The following is a 19591-nucleotide window of genomic DNA, read 5'->3' on the forward strand; positions in this document are numbered from 1 at the left end:
TGAACTAACACTCTGAACTAACACTGCTGATTCCCTCCCTCTCTACCCCCTCTTACAGATGCATACTGCAACTCACATCCTCCACATACGGTACAACACCCGTTCTGCCAGTCACATTCTGTTAAAGGTCCCCAAACCACTCACACCCCTCGTTCCTCTTTTCAGTTTGCTGCAGCTAGCGACTGGAACAAGCTGCAAAAAAACACTCAAACTGGACAGTTAAATCTCCATCTCTACATTCAAAGACTCAATTATGGACACTTGAGGTTGCTACACGTGATGTATTTGTTTTCTCTATCTTTTTGCCCTTTGTGCTGTTGTCTGTGCCCAACAAGGTTTGTACCATGCTTGTGTTTCTACCATGTTGTGCTGCTGCCATATTGTGTTGCTAGTGTTTTGTTGTCATGTTATGTTGCTACCATGTTGTTGTCATGTGTTGCTGCAATGCTGTGTTGTTGTCTTAGGTCTCTCTTTATGTAGTGTTGTGGTTTATGTAATGTTGTCTCTCTCTATGTAGTGTTGTCTCTCTTTATGTAGTGTTATGGTGTCTCTCTTTATGTAGTGTTGTGGTGTCTCTCTTTATGTAGTGTTGTCTCTATGTAGTGTTGTCTCTATTTATGTAGTGCCTCTATGTAGTGTTGTCTTAGGTCTCTATTTATGTAGTGTTGTGGTGTCTCTCTTTATGTAATGTTGTCTTAGGTCTCCCTTTATGTAGTGTTGTCTCTCTTTATGTAGTGTTGTCTTAGGTCTATCTTTATGTAGTGACGTCTCTCTTTATGTAGTGCTGTCTGTCTTTATTTAGTGTTGTCTCTCTTTATGTAGTGTTGTCTCTCTTTATGTAGTGTTGTGGTGTCTCTCTTTAAGTAGTGTTGTGGTGTCTCTCCCTATGTAGTGTAGTGGTGTCTCTCTTTATGTAGTACTGTCTCTCATTATGTAGTGTTGTGGTGTCTCTCTTTATGTAATGTTATCTCTCTCTATGTAGTGTTGTCTCTCTTTATGTAGTGTTGTCTCTCTTTATGTAGTCTTGTCGCTCTTTATGTAGTGTTGTGTTGTCTCTCTTTATGTAATGTTATCTCTCTTTATGTAGTGTTGTCACTCTTTATGTCGTGTTGTCTTAGGTCTCTCTTCATGTGTGTTGTCTCTCTTTATGTAGTGTTGTCTCTCTTTATGTAATGTTGTCTTAGGTCTCTCTTTATGTAGTGGTGTCGCTCTTTATGTAGTGTTCTCTCTCTGTATGTAGTGTTGTCTCTCTTTATGTAGTGTTGTGTTGTCTCTCTTTATGTAATGTTATCTCTCTCTATGTAGTGTTGTCTCTCTTTATGTAGTGTTGTCTCTCTTTATGTGGTGTTGTCGCTCTTTATGTCGTGTTGTCTTAGGTCTCTCTTCATGTGTGTTGTCTCTCTTTATGTAGTGTTGTCTCTCTTTATGTAATGTTGTCTTAGGTCTCTCTTTATGTAGTGTTGTCTCTCTTTATGTGGTGTTGTCGCTCTTTATGTCGTGTTGTCTTAGGTCTCTCTTCATGTGTGTTGTCTCTCTTTATGTAGTGTTGTCTCTCTTTATGTAATGTTGTCTTAGGTCTCTCTTTATGTAGTGTTGTCTCTCTTTATGTAGTGCTGTCTTAGGTCTCTTCTTATGTAGTGTTGTCTCTCTTTATGTAGTGCTGTCTTAGGTCTCTCTTTATGTAGTGGTGTCTCTATTTATGTAGTGTTGTCTCTCTTTATGTAGTGTTGTCTTAGATCTCTCTTTATGTAGTGTTGGCTCTCTCTATGTAGTGTTGTCTCTCTTTATGTAGTGCTGTCTTAGGTCTCTTCTTATGTAGTGTTGTCTCTCTTTATGTAGTGCTGTCTTAGGTCTCTCTTTATGTAGTGGTGTCTCTCTTTCTGTAGTGTTGTCTCTCTTTTTGTAGTGTTGTCTTAGGTCTCTTTTTATGTAGTGGTGTCTCTCTTTATGTAGTGTTGTCTTTCTTTATGTAGTGTTGTGGTGTCTCTGTTTATGTACTTTTGTCTCTCTTTATGTAGTGCTGTCTCTCTTTATGTTGTGTGTCTTAGGTCTCTATTTTTGTAGTGTTGTCTCTCTTTATGTAGTGTTGTCTCTCTTTATATAGTGTTGTCTCTCTTTATGTAGTGTTGTCTCTATGTAGTGCTGTCTTAGGTCTCTCTTTATGTATTGTTGTCTCTCTTTATGTAGTTTTGTCTCTCTTTATGTAGTGTTGTCTCTCTTTATGTAGTGATGTCTTAGGTCTCCCTTTATGTAGTGTTGTCTCTCTTTATGTAGTGTTGTCTCTCTTTATGTAATGTCTCTCTTTATATAGTGTTGTCTCTCTTTATGTAGTTTTGTTTTAGGTCTCTCTTTATGTAGTGGTGTCTCTATGTAGTGTTGTCTCTCTTTATCTAGTGTTGTCTTAGGTCTCTCTTTATGTAGTGTTGGCTCTCTCTATGTAGTGTTGTCTCTCTTTATGTAGTGCTGTCTTAGGTCTCTTCTTATGTAGTGTTGTCTCTCTTTATGTAGTGCTGTCTTAGGTCTCTCTTTATGTAGTGGTGTCTCTCTTTCTGTAGTGTTGTCTCTTTTTTTGTAGTGTTGTCTTAGGTCTCTTTTTATGTAGTGGTGTCTCTCTTTATGTAGTGTTGTCTTTCTTTATGTAGTGTTGTGGTGTCTCTGTTTATGTACTTTTGTCTCTCTTTATGTAGTGCTGTCTCTCTTTATGTTGTGTGTCTTAGGTCTCTATTTTTGTAGTGTTGTCTCTCTTTATGTAGTGTTGTCTCTCTTTATATAGTGTTGTCTCTCTTTATGTAGTGTTGTCTCTATGTAGTGCTGTCTTAGGTCTCTCTTTATGTATTGTTGTCTCTCTTTATGTAGTTTTGTCTCTCTTTATGTAGTGTTGTCTCTCTTTATGTAGTGATGTCTTAGGTCTCCCTTTATGTAGTGTTGTCTCTCTTTATGTGGTGTTGTCGCTCTTTATGTCGTGTTGTCTTAGGTCTCTCTTCATGTGTGTTGTCTCTCTTTATGTAGTGTTGTCTCTCTTTATGTAGTGTTGTCTCTCTTTATGTAGTGTTGTCTCTCTTTATGTAGTGCTGTCTTAGGTCTCTTCTTATGTAGTGTTGTCTCTCTTTATGTAGTGCTGTCTTAGGTCTCTCTTTATGTAGTGGTGTCTCTCTTTCTGTAGTGTTGTCTCTCTTTTTGTAGTGTTGTCTTAGGTCTCTTTTTATGTAGTGGTGTCTCTCTTTATGTAGTGTTGTCTTTCTTTATGTAGTGTTGTGGTGTCTCTGTTTATGTACTTTTGTCTCTCTTTATGTAGTGCTGTCTCTCTTTATGTTGTGTGTCTTAGGTCTCTATTTTTGTAGTGTTGTCTCTCTTTATGTAGTGTTGTCTCTCTTTATATAGTGTTGTCTCTCTTTATGTAGTGTTGTCTCTATGTAGTGCTGTCTTAGGTCTCTCTTTATGTATTGTTGTCTCTCTTTATGTAGTTTTGTCTCTCTTTATGTAGTGTTGTCTCTCTTTATGTAGTGTTGTCTCTCTTTATGTAATGTTGTCTTAGGTCTCTCTTTATGTAGTGTTGTCTCTCTTTATGTAGTGATGTCTTAGGTCTCCCTTTATATAGTGGTGTCTCTCTTTATGTAGTGTTGTCTCTATTTATGTAGTGTTGTCTCTCTTTATATAGTGTTGTCTCTCTTTATCTAGTAGTGTCTCTCTTTATATAGTGTTGTCTTGGGCCTCTCTTTATGTAGTGTTGGGGTGTTGTCTCTCTTTATGTAGTGGTGTCTCTCTTTATATAGTGTTGTCTCTCTTTAAATAGTGTTGTCTCTCTTTATGTAGTGTTGTCTTTGGTCTCTCTTTATGTAGTGGTCTCTCTCTTTATATAGTGTTGTCTCTCTTTATATAGTGTTGTCTCTCTTTATGTAGTGTTGTCTTAGGTCTCTCTTTAAATCGTATTGTTTCTCTTTATGTATTGTTGTCTCCCTTTATGTAGTGTTGTGTTAGGTCTCTCTTTATGTAGTGGTGTCTCTCTTTATGTAGTGTTGTCTCTCTTTATGTAGTGTTGTCTTATGTCTCTCTTTATGTAGTGGTGTATGTCTTTATGTAGTGTTGTCTTATGTCTCTCTTTATGTATTGTTGTCTTTCTTTATGTAGTGTTGTCTTAGGTCTCTCTTTATGTAGTGTTGTCTCTCTTTATGTAGTGTTGTCTCTCTTTATGTAATGTCTCTCTTTATATAGTGTTGTCTCTCTTTATGTAGTTTTGTTTTAGGTCTCTCTTTATGTAGTGGTGTCTCTATGTAGTGTTGTCTCTCTTTATCTAGTGTTGTCTTAGGTCTCTCTTTATGTAGTGGTGTCTCTCTTTATGTAATGTTATCTCTCTTTATGTAGTGTTGTCTCTCTTTATGTAGTGTTGTCTCTCTTTATGTAATGTCTCTCTTTATATAGTGTTGTCTCTCTTTATGTAGTTTTGTTTTAGGTCTCTCTTTATGTAGTGGTGTCTCTATGTAGTGTTGTCTCTCTTTATCTAGTGTTGTCTTAGGTCTCTCTTTATGTAGTGGTGTCTCTCTTTATATAGTGTTGTCTCTCTTTATATAGTGGTGTCTCTCTTTCTATAGTGGTGTCTCTATTTATGTAGTGTTGTCTCTATGTAGTGTTGTCTCTCTTTATGTAGTGTTGTTTTAGGTCTCTCTTTATGTAGTGGTGTCTCTCTTTATGTAGTGTTGTGATGTCTCTCTTGTTGTGTTGTGTGTTTTGTCGCAATTTTCCTCTTGGTAGGCCGTCATTGTAATCAATAATTTTTTCTTCACTGATTTGCCTAGTTAGGGTTAACCCTAACCCTAACCCTAAATAAAATAAGAGAGAATAAAAACATTGTTGGAGATGTTCAGTCAGAAATGTCCTTCCTCTCTCTGACCCAGTCTGTAATACCTGTATCAAGCAGACTACCATAGTCCCTGTGCCTAAGAACGCCAAGGTAGCCAGTTTATTTTGTATACTGCCCCAACAGATCCACAGATGACGCAATCTCTATTGCACTCCACACTGCCCTTTCCCACCAATGACTACAGTGCAGCGTTCTACACCATAGAGCCCTCCAAGCTCATCAACAATATCAGGACCCTGGGACTGAACATCTCCCTCTGCAACTGGATCCTAGACTTCCTGAGTGGCCACCCCCAGTTGATGAGGGTAGGCAATAAGACATCTGCCACGCTGACCCTCAAAACGGGGGTCCCTTAGGGGTGTGTGCTCAGTCCCCTCCTGTACTCCCTGTTCACCCACGACTGCGTGGACATGCACGACTCCAACACCCATCATTAAGTTTGCAGACGACACAACAGTGGTAGGCCTGATCACCGATGACGATGAGGTAGCCTATAGGGAGGAGGTTAGAGCAAGACAAAAGAGCTGATCATGGACTACAGGAAATGGAGGGCCGAACATGGCCCAATTCACATCGATGGAGCCATAGTGGAGCAGGTCGAGAGCTTCAAGTTTCTCAGTGTCCACATCACTAAGGACCTATCATGGTCCACACACATCAACACAGTCGTGAAGGGGGCACGACAACGCCTCTTCCTCCTCAGGACACTGAAAAGATTTGGCATGGGCCCTCAGATCCTCAAAAAGTTCTACAGCTGCACCATTGAGAGTATCTTGACTGTTTGCATCACCGCTTGGTATGGCAACTGGTCGGCATCCGATCACAAGGTGCTACAGACGGTAGTGCGTACGTCCCAGTACATCACTGGGGCCAAGCTTCCTGCCATCCAGGACCTCTATACCAGGCGGTGTCAGAAGAAGGCCCTAAAAATTGTCAAAGACTCCAGACACGCAAGTCATAGACTGTTCTCTCTGCTACCGCACTCTGCTACCGCACTCTGCTACCGCACTCTGCTACCGCACTGCAAGTGGTCCCGGAGCACCAAGTCTGGGACGAACACAACCCTGAACAGCTTCTACCCCACAAGCCATAATTCTGCTGAACAACAACCAAATGGCTGCCTGGACTGATTTTGCGCGGACTCTCTTGCACTGGCTCTATGCACGCTCACTGGACTCTACCCAAACACTCACTGGACTCTACCCACACACTCACTGGACTCTACCCACACGCTCACTGGACTCTACCCACACACTCACTGGACTCTACCCGCACACTCACTGGACTCTACCCGCACACTCACTGGACTCTACCCACACACTCACTGGACTCTACCCACACACTCACTGGACTCTACCCACACGCTCACTGGACTCTACCCACACGCTCACTGGACTCTACCCACACACTCACTGGACTCTACCCACACACTCACTGGACTCTACCCACACGCTCACTGGACTCTACCCACACACTCACTGGACTCTACCCACACACTCACTGGACTCTACCCACACGCTCACTGGACTCTACCCACACGCTCACTGGACTCTACCCACACACTCACTGGACTCTACCCACACTCTCACTGGACTCTACCCACACACTCACTGGACTCTACCCACACACTCACTGGACTCTACCCACACACTCACTGGACTCTACCCACACACTCACACATAGTACTCTGACACTCCAACACACACACACACACAATACGGTCACATGCACAAAACACACACACACAAATGCGTATTGACTCCACACACACACACTCCAGAGTGGTGCAGCGGTCTAAGGCACTGCATCTCAGTGCTAAAGGCGTCGCTACAGTCCCTGGTTTGATTACAGGCTGTATCACAACCGGCTGTGATTGGGAGTCCCATTGGGCGGAGCACAATTGGCCCAGCGTCGTCCGGGTTTGGCAGGTGTAGGCTGTTATTTTAAATAAGAATTTGTTCTTTACTGACTTGCCTAGTTAAATAAAGGTTACATTTTAAAAATATAGAGAGAAAAAAACGCACAGAAACACACACACACACACACACACACACACACACACACACACACACACACACACACACACACACACACACACACACACACACACACACACACACACACACACACACACACACACACACACACACACACACACACACACACACACACACACTGTAGATACTCTACACTTCCCTCTTTACATATGCTGCTGCTGCTCTGTTTATTATATATCATGACTGCCTAGTCACTTTTACCCCGACCCACATGTACATACTGTATTACCTCAGTTACCTCAACTACCTCGTACCCCTGCACATTGACTCGGCACTGGTACTCCTTGTATATCGCCTCGTTATATTTTTCATTGTGTAAACATTTCCTTTTTTATTTAGCAAATATTTGTCTTACTTTTTAACTCTGCATTGTTGGCAATGGGCTCGTAAGTAAGCATTCCACGGTAAAGTCTACAGCTGTTGTATTCGGCGCATGTGACATTTTATTTGATTTGATTCCTTGTTCTCCCACACATCACCTCTGGATGTGTTATTCCTGGAAAGCCGTGAAAGATAATGAAGGAATGCTGTGCTACATTAAGGAGTAGTAGGACAGACAGAGAGAGAGAGACAGACAGAGCAAAAGACAGGAAGAGAGTCAGGCAGAGAGACAGACAAGAAGAGAGACAGGCAGAGAGACAGACAGGAAGAGAGATATACACAGGCAGACAGACAGACAGACAGACAGACAGACAGACAGACAGACAGACAGACAGACAGACAGACAGACAGACAGACAGACAGACAGACAGAGAGAAAGACAGGAAGAGAGAAAGACAGACAGGCAGAGATGCAGTCAGACAGACAGACAGACAGACAGTCAGAGAGAAAGACAGACAGGCAGAGATGCAGACAGACAGACAGACAGACAGTCAGATGGGTGCCTCCCACATTGCACCAATGTTCCAGCTTAACACGTCTGTAAGTAGACAACATCAGTTTGGCATATAGGAAAGAGCGGAGTTGGGACATCTGATTTTCTTAAATCACTGCCCTATCCACTTTTTGTCCTAGTGTACACATCCCCCAGACACAAAATAGTATCTAGCAAGATGGAGCTCAACTACCTTCACCTAAACCACTGCAAAGGTTTTCCCATGCAATCTTTGGTTTGGCATGTCTGCCTGGTGATTTGTTGGGAGATTCTGTGTGAAGAGGACCCTCATCGGAACGTTACCATGAGACCTAGTGGTGTTGCTGCCCTAGGTCTGGGACTACACAGAGGGGGCAACCTTGTCCCTGAGTTGGTTTGGGGGTTGCCTAGCAACCAGTTCCCGCTCTCAAGGCGATAAAGAGAAGTGGGAAGAACAACTACACCTCTGTTCCCTCTCTTTCTCTACCTCCCCTCCTTGTTTCTAGCTTTATCTTCCCATCTCTCATCCTGTCTTTCACCTCTCCTTCCCTCTCCCTGAAGCTCTCTAAGAATACATCCTCTTTCTTTTTCTCCCCAACTCAACTCTTTCTCTCTCTGTCTCTGTGTCTGTCTCTGTCTCTGTCTCTCTCTTTCTCTCTCTCTCTGTCTCTACCTCTCTCTTTCTCTCTCTCTCTGTGTCTGTCTCTGTCTCTGCCTCTCTCTCTCTTTCTCTCTCTGTGTCTGTCTCTGTCTCTCACTCTGTCTCTGTGTCTGTCTCTCTCTGTCTCTGTCTCTCTCTGTCTCTACCTCTCTCTGTGTCTCCGTGTCTGTCTCTGCCTCTCTCTCTTTCTCTCTCTGTGTCTGTCTCTGTCTCTTTCTCTGTCTCTGTCTCTCTCTCTCTCTTTCTTTCTTTCTTTATCTTTCTCTGTTATTAAATGTCTCTGTGTCTTTGTCTGTGCAGGTGAATGAGATTTACCATGACCCCTCTCTGGGAGCCAGGATCAACGTGGTGCTAGTACGAATCATCATGCTAGGCTATGGGAAGGTAAGAGAGAGGGTGTGGAGTGTTGTCACTTTTGCTTTATATCACTATATGGATTCTACATTTGACCATAAGTAAAAATATATGATTCCATCAGGTTTGACTCTGTTCCTTGAAAGACTGGCTACAGTCATTTTAGCTTTTTTTGTGTGTTTTCTGCAGCTTTACACACACACACACACACACACACACACACACACACACACACACACACACACACACACACACACACACACACACACACACACACACACACAACCCTCTCCACACTCACAGAGGCCTACAGCCTGTTATTCCAGTGGACTGAGCAAAAGTGGAACTAAAAGCATGTGGATCCCAGGGGAGGGTTTTCAAAGTCACACGCCTTCACAGTTCAGCACCAAAGCACACAGAAAAACTGCCGTTATGCAACCGGCTTTTCCTCTGGTGGGCTGGAGCAAGGAATCATGGGAAGTCCAGACTAAGATAAAAAATCGATAATAGCCTTCAGACAGGCAGACAGAAAGGCAGACAGACAGACAGGCATACAGGCAGACAGACAGGCAGACAGACAGACGGGCATACAGGCAGACAGACAGGCAGACTGACAGGAAGACAGGCAGACAGACCCGTGGATGCTGCAGTGTAATTCTACCTATCTATCTGTTAGTGTGTGTGCACGTGCATGCCTGTATGGTGTGTGTGTGTGATTGAGAAAGGACTACCCTGCAGGATGTTACTATAGATATAGGTTAGATAGAATGTAATGTCACTACCCTCGAATATGCTTTACCCCTATATCACATCATCTATATTCCTTTATATCACATCATCTATATTCCTTTACCTCCATATAACATCATCTATATTCCTTTATCTCTGTATCACATCATCTACATTCCTATACCTCTATATCACATCATCTATATTCCTTTATATCACATCATCTATATTCCTTTACCTCCATATAACATCATCTATATTCCTTTATCTCTGTATCACATCATCTACATTCCTTTACCTATATATCACATCATCTATATTCCTTTATCTCACAACATCTATATTCCTTTAAATCACATCATCTATATTCCTTTATATAACATCATCTATATTCCTTTACCTCTATATCACATCATCTATATTCCTTTATATCACATCGTCTATATTTATTTATATCACAACATCTATATTCCACTATATCACACCATCTCTATTCCTTTATATCACATTATCTATATTCCTTTATATCACATTATCTATATTCCTTTATATCACATCATCTATATTCCTTTATATCACATCATCTATATTCCTTTATATCACATCATCTATATTCCTTTATATAATATAATCTATATTCCTTTATATCACATCATCTGTATTCATTTATATCACATCATCTGTATTCCTTTATATCATATAATTTATATTCATTTATATCACACCATCTATATTCCTTCATAACACATAGTCTATATTCCTTTATATCATATAATCTATATTCCTTTAGATCACATTCTATTATCCTTTATCTCTATATCACATCATCTATATTCCTTTACCTCTATATCACATCATCTATATTCCTTTATATCACATCATCTATATTCCTTTACCTCTATATCACATCATCTATATTCCTTTACCTCTGTATCACATCATCTATATTCCTTTATATGACATCATCTATTATCCTTTACCTCTATATCGCATCGTCTTCATTCCTTAATATAATATAATCTATATTCCTCTACATCACATCATCTATATTCCTTTACCTCTGTATCACATCATCTATATTCCTTTACCTCTATATCACATCATCTATAATCCTTTACCTCTATATCACATCATCTGTATCCCTTTATATCACATCATCTATATTCCTTTACCTCTATATCACATCATCTGTATCCCTTTATATCACATCATCTATATTCCTCTACATCACATCATCCATGTTACTTTATATCACATCATCTGTATCCCTCTATATCACATCATCTATATTCCTTTACCTCTATATCACATCGTCTATATTCCTTTTTATCATATCATCTATATTCCTTTACCTCTAACACCATCTTTTTTACTTTACCTCTATATCACATCATCTATATTCCTTTACCTCTATATCGCATCATCTATATTCCTTTACCTCTATATCGCATCATCTATATTCCTCTATATCAAATCGTCTTCATTACTTTATATCACATCATCTGTATTCCTTTACCACTATATCACATCATCTATATTCCTTTACCTCTATATCACATCATCTATATTCCTTTACCTCTATATCACATCATCTATATTCCTTTACCTCTGTATCACATCATCTATATTCCTTTATATGACATAATCTATTATCCTTTACCTCTATATCGCATCGTCTTCATTCCTTAATATAATATCATCTATATTCCTCTACATCACATCATCTATATTCCTTTACCTCTGTATCACATCATCTATATTCCTTTACCTCCATATCACATCATCTATATTCCTTTACCTCTATATCACATCATCTGTATCCCTTTATATCACATCATCTATATCCCTTTATATCACATCATCCATGTTACTTTATATCACATCATCTATATTCCTTTACCTCTATATAACATCATCTATATTCCTCTACATCACATCATCCATGTTACTTTATATCACATCATCTGTATTCCTTTATATCACATCATCTGTAGTCCTTTACCTCTATATCATATCATCTATATTCCTTTACCTCTATATCACATCGTCTATATTCCTTTTTATCATATCATCTATATTCCTTTATATCACATCATCTGTATTCCTTTATATCACATCATCTGTATTCCTTTACCTCTATATCACATCATCTATATTCCTTTACCTCTATATCACATCATCTATATTCCTTTACCTCTATATCACATCATCTATATTCCTTTATATCACATCATCTATATTCCTTTATATCACATCATCTATATTCCTTTATATCACATCATCTATATTCCTTTATATCACATCATCTGTATTCCTTTATATCACATCATCTGTATTCATTTACCTCTATATCACATCATCTATATTCCTTTACCTCTATATCACATCATATGTATTCCTTTTCCTCTATATCACATCATCCATATCCCTTTATATAACATCACCTAAATTCCTTTACCTCTGTATCACATCATCTATATTCCTTTACCTCTGTATCACATCATCTATATTCCTTTACCTCTATATCACATCATCTATATTCCTTTACCTCTATATCACATCATCTATATTCCTTTATATCATGTCACCTATATTCCTTTACCTCTGTATCACATAATCTATATTCCTTTAACTCTATATCACATCATCTATTTTAATTTACCTCTATATCACATAATCTATTTTCCTTTATATCACATCATCTATATTCATCTATATCACATAATTGATATTCCTATGCCTCTATATCACATCATCTTCATTCCTTTATATTACATCATCTATATTCCTCTGTCACATCATCTATATCACATCATCTATATTCCTCTATATCACATCATCTATATTCCTCTATATCACATCATCTATATTCCTCTGTCACATCATCTTTATTCCTTTATGTCACATCATCTATATTCCTCTATATCACATCATCTATATTCCTCTGTCACATCATCTTTATTCCTTTATATTACATCATCTATATTCCTCTGTCACATCATCTATATCACATCATCTATATTCCTCTATATCACATCATCTATATTCCTCTGTCACATCATCTTTATTCCTTTATATCACATCATCTATATTCCTCTGTCACATCATCTTTATTCCTTTATGTCACATCATCTATACTCCCTTCAGTTGACACTATCTGGCCAAGGTGCAAAGACAGAAGTTCTACTATTTATCTTCTTAAAATCTGATTTTAAACCTAACCTTAACCCTAACTTTAACCACACTGCTAACCTTATGTCTATCCCTAACCTTAAATGAAGACCAAAAAGCTAATTTTTGTTTTCCTACATTTTTATGATATAGCCTATTTTGACTTTTCAACTTGGCCCCTACCACCCCAGATTCACTGCCCTCCTCTTCCTTCTCCTCTCGCTGTCTTGTCCCAATGGAATTCTTCAGAGTACAGACATACACACTCACGAGCACACAAACACACACTGGCATGCACACACACACACACACACATGCACACAAACAGACACACTCATAGACCGTCTCTCATGGCCCCGCCCCTATCCGCATGCAGCTCAGGCCAGATCTCCGGCTGTCCATCATCCCCAATTACTGTGGCAACGGAGCAGTGCACACAGGCAGCCTGCAGATTGGCCGAATGACCCTGAACACACACACACAAACAAACACACACACACACACACACACACACATAGATATGTTAGTGTACCACGTACACTTCATACTCCATCATGTGAGCAAAGAAGCGGGCATACTCTGTCTTCACTGCAGCACAGAGAGGCTGAACTGAACTGTACCGTGTGTATGTTGAAAATAGAAGGAGAGAGAGAATACAAAGGAGTGGCTGACACAGTAAGAAAGAGCAGGAGAGGTGAAGGAGAGAGAGTGTGAAGGGTCTATATGTAGGTGTATGTATTATTCCGGGAAAATCTAACCATTGTGTACATGTTTTTGTATGAATTTCACAAAATCAAAACATTTCTGTTAGAAAGGTGACTCGGTGTATGTGCAGTAGGAGAATATGTCTTTAAATGTTTGTGGTTTTAGGTATATATGTACCCCATAACACCCAAGGTATATTAGCTTAGCTTGGCACCAGGACCACCCTGTGACTGCCACTGCAGCACTGCCACCGACTGGTCATAGCAGGAATAATACGATGCATGAGAAGCTCTTGTCACTGACCAAGCCTGATTGAAGAGACACATGAATGTCTGTCTGAACATCTGCAACAATGTTTTTTCCTTCCCTCTCTCCCCCGTCTCGCTCTCCCCCCCCCCCCCTCTCTCTCTCACTTTCTCTTGCTCTCTATTCCTCTCTCTACTCTCGCTCTACTCTCTCTCTTCTCACTTTCTCTCTCTCTCTACTCTCCCTCTCTCTCTAGTCTATGAGTCTGATAGAGTTGGGGAACCCGTCTCAGAGTCTGGAGAATGTGTGTCGCTGGGCCTTCCTGCAGCAGAAACAGGAGACAGGAGATGCAGAGTACCACGACCATGCTATCTTCCTCACACGACAGGAGTTTGGGCCTACTGGCATGCAGGGTAATAAACACACACACACACACACAAACGTACATACAGACATGCACACAATCACAGATGAGCGCACACACACACACACACACACACACACACACACACACACACACACACACACACCACCCAGTTGTACTCTGTTGTGTTGTTGTGTATGGTTTAGTGGTGTTTAGTACAGACAGAGTGAGAGCAGGCTAGCAGCATGTCTCAGGGGAGTTAGCTAGCTCCAAAGCTGCTCTTGGCTTCAGCTTTGGGCTGGAGAGAAAATCAATACACTACAGCCACAGACCTGCTAGTGAGAACAAAACAGAATCTACAGCCACAGACCTGCTAGTGAGAACAAAACAGAATCTACAGCTACAGACCTGCTAGTGGGAACAGAACAGAATCTACAGCCACAGACCTGCTAGTGGGAACAGAACAGAATCTACAGCCACAGACCTGCTAGTGGGAACAGAACAGAGACTACAGCCACAGACCTGCTAGTGGGAACAAAACAGAATCTACAGCTACAGACTTGCTAGTGGGAACAGAACAGAGACTACAGCCACAGACCTGCTAGTGGGAACAGAACAGAGACTACAGCCACAGACCTGCTAGTGGGAACAGAACAGAGACTACAGCCACAGACCTGCTAGTGGGAACAAAACAGAATCTACAGCTACAGACCTGCTAGTGGGAACAAAACAGAATCTACAGCTACAGACCTGCTAGTGGGAACAGAACAGAGACTACAGCCACAGACCTGCTAGTGGGAACAGAACAAAGAGAGAGACTACAGTCACAGACCTGCTAGTGAGAACAGAACAGAGAGAGAGACTACAGTCACAGACCTGCTAGTGAGAACAGAACAGAGACTACAGTCACAGACCTGCTATTGAGAACAGAACAAACAGAGAGACTACAGTCACAGACCTGCTAGTGAGAACAGAACAGAGAGAGAGACTACAGTCACAGACCTGCTAGTGAGAACAGAACAAACAGAGAGACTACAGTCACAGACCTGCTAGTGGGAACAGAACAGAGAGACTACAGTCACAGACCTGCTAGTGAGAACAGAACAAACAGAGAGACTACAGTCACAGACCTGCTAGTGGGAACAGAACAGAGAGACTACAGTCACATACCTGCTAGTGAGAACAGAACAAAGAGAGAGACTACAGTCACAGACCTGCTAGTGGGAACAGAACAAAGAGAGAGACTACAGTCACAGACCTGCTAGTGAGAACAGAACAGAGAGACTACAGTCACAGACCTGCTAGTGGGAACAGAACAAAGAGAGAGACTACAGTCACAGACCTGCTAGTGAGAACAGAACAGAGAGACTACAGTCACAGACCTGCTAGTGAGAACAGAACAAACAGAGAGACTACAGTCACAGACCTGCTAGTGAGAACAGAACAGAGAGACTACAGTCACAGACCTGCTAGTGAGAACAGAACAAAGAGAGAGACTACAGTCACAGACCTGCTAGTGAGAACAGAACAGAGAGACTACAGTCACAGACCTGCTAGTGAGAACAGAACAGAGAGAGAGACTACAGTCACAGACCTGCTAGTGAGAACAGAGAGAGAGACTACAGCCACAGACCCACTAGGTAAAACAGAGAGACTACAGCCACAGACCTGCTAGGTAAAACAGAGAGAGACTACAGCCACAGACCGGCTAGGTAAAACAGAGAGAGACTACAGCCACAGACCGGCTAGGTAAAACAGAGAGAGACTACAGCCACAGACCTGCTAGCCACTAGAGAGAACAAAACCCTGAGAGACAGCGACAGGGCATTCTCTGAGAGCTGTACAAGAGACACAGTCAGGTCACTGAGCTCTAGCTACTGAGAAGTTCCTGTTTGGTGTGAGTAGGTCAAAGTTGAATTTATTGTAATTCACAATGCTACATACTAACCGCACTAACCATACTATTTGGGACGTAAACTGCGTAGTGTAGTATGCTTATTAGTCATAGTATGAATAGAGTTAGTCAGCCAAAAGTTTGCGGATGTCGTACTACATTCGCCAAAATACGAAGTATACAAGCAATTATTTGAAGATAATGGCGGAAAATATGCAGCCGAAGTCCGACGAGATCAGATATAAATGTGTTGCTTTAACTAACTATGACAAATGTTAAGAACATTTTGAGTAATGTAATAAAGTAATGACTTTTCAAAAAAGTTACGTTGGCTAACAATTTGTTAGCTACGCTATCCTTACGAACCGCATATCAGTACAGCAGTGTGTACCAGGTATTTTAGCTACCTACTGTAACATTAGTTGGTTACATCGAACTTGCCAGTATATTTACTTTATGCTATCTAACTAACTAGCCAACGTTTATTGACTTAATTATTCACGTCATTCATAGTTTAGCTAAATGGTGTAGTCGTTCGGGTCTATTCGTAAATTCTAAATCTACTCCGATTTCAAAGCGCTCTCGTCTGATTGACAGAGGCTGAGCTCAGAATAACTGATGAATTTACAAACGCTCAACACCCATTGAATGTGGCCGGTGTCAGTAAACGTTGGCAAACAAAGGTAATTAAATTGTTGCCAACAGCACAGTTACAGTCACTAACGCTCTGGATAACATGAAAACTGCCTAACCAGCTATTAACTAGTCAGAGGTAGGTCTTCTCTCATTTGTGTCTGGAAGAAGCTAGCCAATGACTGCAGTGGTGAGGTCAGAACGCTCGGATCAACCCTACTCCTCGGCCAGAGCGTTCTGTGTACACTCTGAGAGCGAAACGCTCTGAATTTATAAACGGACAATCTGACAACGCCCTGAATTTACGAACACCCTGAGCACACTCTGGCACTCCAGATTGAATTTACAAACACACCCAAAGTCTAGCAAGTAATTTGTTATGCTAACAAGCTAACAAGAGGTTGCATAGCAACAGCATCAACTTCCGGTAGACATGCGAAGAGCTAGTAGGCTCAACTAATAGTATATAGTATGTAGTATATACTAATTAAGTATGTAGTATACAGTATGTTAGTATGGGTATTCAAACACTCTTTCTTGCTCCCTTTCTTCTTACTGATCCCTGACCACCCTTCTCTCTTTCTATTACAAATTCCCTGCCTCTCCTCCCTCCTTCCTCTCTCCCTCCTCCCTCTCCCTCCTCTCTCCCTGCCTCTCTCCCTCCCTCCTCTCTTCCTTCCTCTCTCCCTCAATGCCTCTCCCTCCTCTCTTCCTTCCTCTCTCCCTCCTCCCTCTCCCTCCTCTCTCCCTGCCTCTCTCCATCCCTCCTCTCTTCCTTCCTCTCTCCCTCTCTGCCTCTCCCTCCTCTCTTCCTTCCTCTCTCCCTCCTCCCTCTCCCTCCTCTCTCCCTGCCTCTCTCCCTCCCTCCTCTCTTCCTTCCTCTCTCCCTCCCTGCGTCTCCCTCCTCTCTTCCTTCCTCTCTCCCTCCTCCCTCTCCCTCCTCTCTCCCTGCCTCTCTCCATCCCTCCTCTCTTCCTTCCTCTCTCCCTCTCTGCCTCTCCCTCCTCTCTTCCTTCCTCTCTCCCTCCTCCCTCTCCCTCCTCTCTCCCTGCCTCTCTCCCTCCCTCCTCTCTTCCTTCCTCTCTCCCTCCCTGCGTCTCCCTCCTCTCTTCCTTCCTCTCTCCCTCTCCCTCCTCTCCCTGCCTCTCTCCCTCCACCCTCTCTTCCTTCCTCTCTCCCTCCCTGCCTCTCCCTCCTCTCTTCCTTCCTCTCTCCCTCCTCCCTCTCCCTCCTCTCTCTCCATCCTCTCTCACTGCCTCTCCTCCCTCCCTCCTCTCTTCCTTCCTCTCTCCCTCCCTGCCTCTCCCTCCTCTCTTCCTTCCTCTCTTCCTCCTCCCTCTCCCTCCTCTCTCTCCATCCTGTCTCCCTGCCTCTCCTCCCTCCCTCCTCTCTTCCTTCCTCTCTCCCTCCATCCCTCCCTCTCACTGCTCTCTCCCTTCCTCTCTCCCTCCCTGCCTCTCCCTCCTCCCTCTCCCTCCTCTCTCCCTGCCTCTCCTCCCTCCTCTCCTTCTTCCTCTCTCCCTCCATCCCTCCCTCTCACTGCTCTCTCCCTTCCTCTTCTCTCCCTCCTGTCTCCTTTCTTCAGGTTATGCTCCAGTAACAGGTATGTGTCACCCAGTGAGGAGCTGTACTCTGAACCATGAGGATGGCTTCTCTTCTGCCTTTGTGGTAGCACACGAGACGGGACATGTGTGAGTACACACACACTCAAACACACACACACACACTCATTCAACACATACACTCAAACACACACACTCATTCAACACACACACTCAAACACACACACTTAATCACAGACAGGCACACTCACACACTCAAATGCACATAAATACACGCACACACACACACACACACACACACACACACACACACACACACACACACACACACACACACACACACACACACACACACACACACACACACACACACACACACACACACACACACACACACACACACACACACACACACACACACACACACACACACATACGCACACACACACACACACACACACACACACACACACACACACACACACACACACACACACACACACACTAAAACACACTAAAACAAACACACATACTCACTCACACACACACACACTCAAACACACACAAACACACACACACACACACACTCATTCAACACATACACTCAAACACACACACTCATTCAACACACACACTCAAACACACACACTTAATCACAGACAGGCACACTCACACACTCATACTCTCACACACACACTCAAATGCACATAAATACACGCACACACACACAAAAACACACACAAACACACACACTCACACACACTCACACACACTCAAATACACATACACATACACTCACACACACACACACACACACACACACACACACACACACACACACACACACACACACACACACACACACACACACACACACACACACACACACTCAAAAACACACACACTCAAACACACACACACACACACACACACTGTATCGACTTAGGGCTACACACAATTAAAAAAGCATTCTATCCACCATAACACATTGAATTAGACCCATACGCCTGTTCCTCTGCTCCCCCCTCCCTCCCTCCCTGCCTGCCTCTCTCTCTCCCCCAGGCTGGGTATGGAGCACGACGGCCAGGGGAATCGCTGTGGAGACGAGGTGCACATGGGGAGCATCATGGCCCCGTTGGTCCAAGCTGCCTTCCACCGCTTCCACTGGTCCCGCTGTAGCCAGCAGGAGCTAGGACGTTACCTAAAGTGAGTGTATCACACACCTACTGTATACACACACTTACACACGTTACAATCCAAACAACGTGTTTACATTCCTTTTCACTAGAACTGAATGACTCCAGACCACAAACAAACTATAGGAACTCCACTCTGTTAGGTCTGCCAGTGTTCAGCATACAGTTCTCCAAACTATAGGAACTCCACTCTGTTAGGTCTGCCAGTGTTCAGCATACAGTTCTCCAATATGAAAACTCATGCAGCCTGAGGAGGGTTCCTGAACTGAAATGTTGCTGTTCCCAACAATACAATACAAAATATATTC

At 42.3% G+C, this 19591-nt stretch overlaps 1 protein-coding gene across 2 annotated transcripts in view; it reads left to right on the plus strand.

The window, feature by feature from the left end:
* Nucleotides 1–19591, plus strand: part of LOC139581445 (A disintegrin and metalloproteinase with thrombospondin motifs 2-like) — a 228267-nt gene that overhangs the window by 187954 nt on the left and 20722 nt on the right. For both annotated transcript variants that reach the window (XM_071411213.1, XM_071411214.1), the window contains exons 5-8: nucleotides 8730–8813; nucleotides 13891–14047; nucleotides 18111–18216; nucleotides 19150–19293. In XM_071411213.1, coding sequence (XP_071267314.1) covers nucleotides 8730–8813; nucleotides 13891–14047; nucleotides 18111–18216; nucleotides 19150–19293 — 491 coding nt within the window. The remainder of the gene's footprint in view (nucleotides 1–8729; nucleotides 8814–13890; nucleotides 14048–18110; nucleotides 18217–19149; nucleotides 19294–19591) is intronic.

This window comes from Salvelinus alpinus, chromosome 7 (assembly GCF_045679555.1).
Source record: "Salvelinus alpinus chromosome 7, SLU_Salpinus.1, whole genome shotgun sequence".
NCBI lineage: Eukaryota > Metazoa > Chordata > Actinopteri > Salmoniformes > Salmonidae > Salvelinus > Salvelinus alpinus.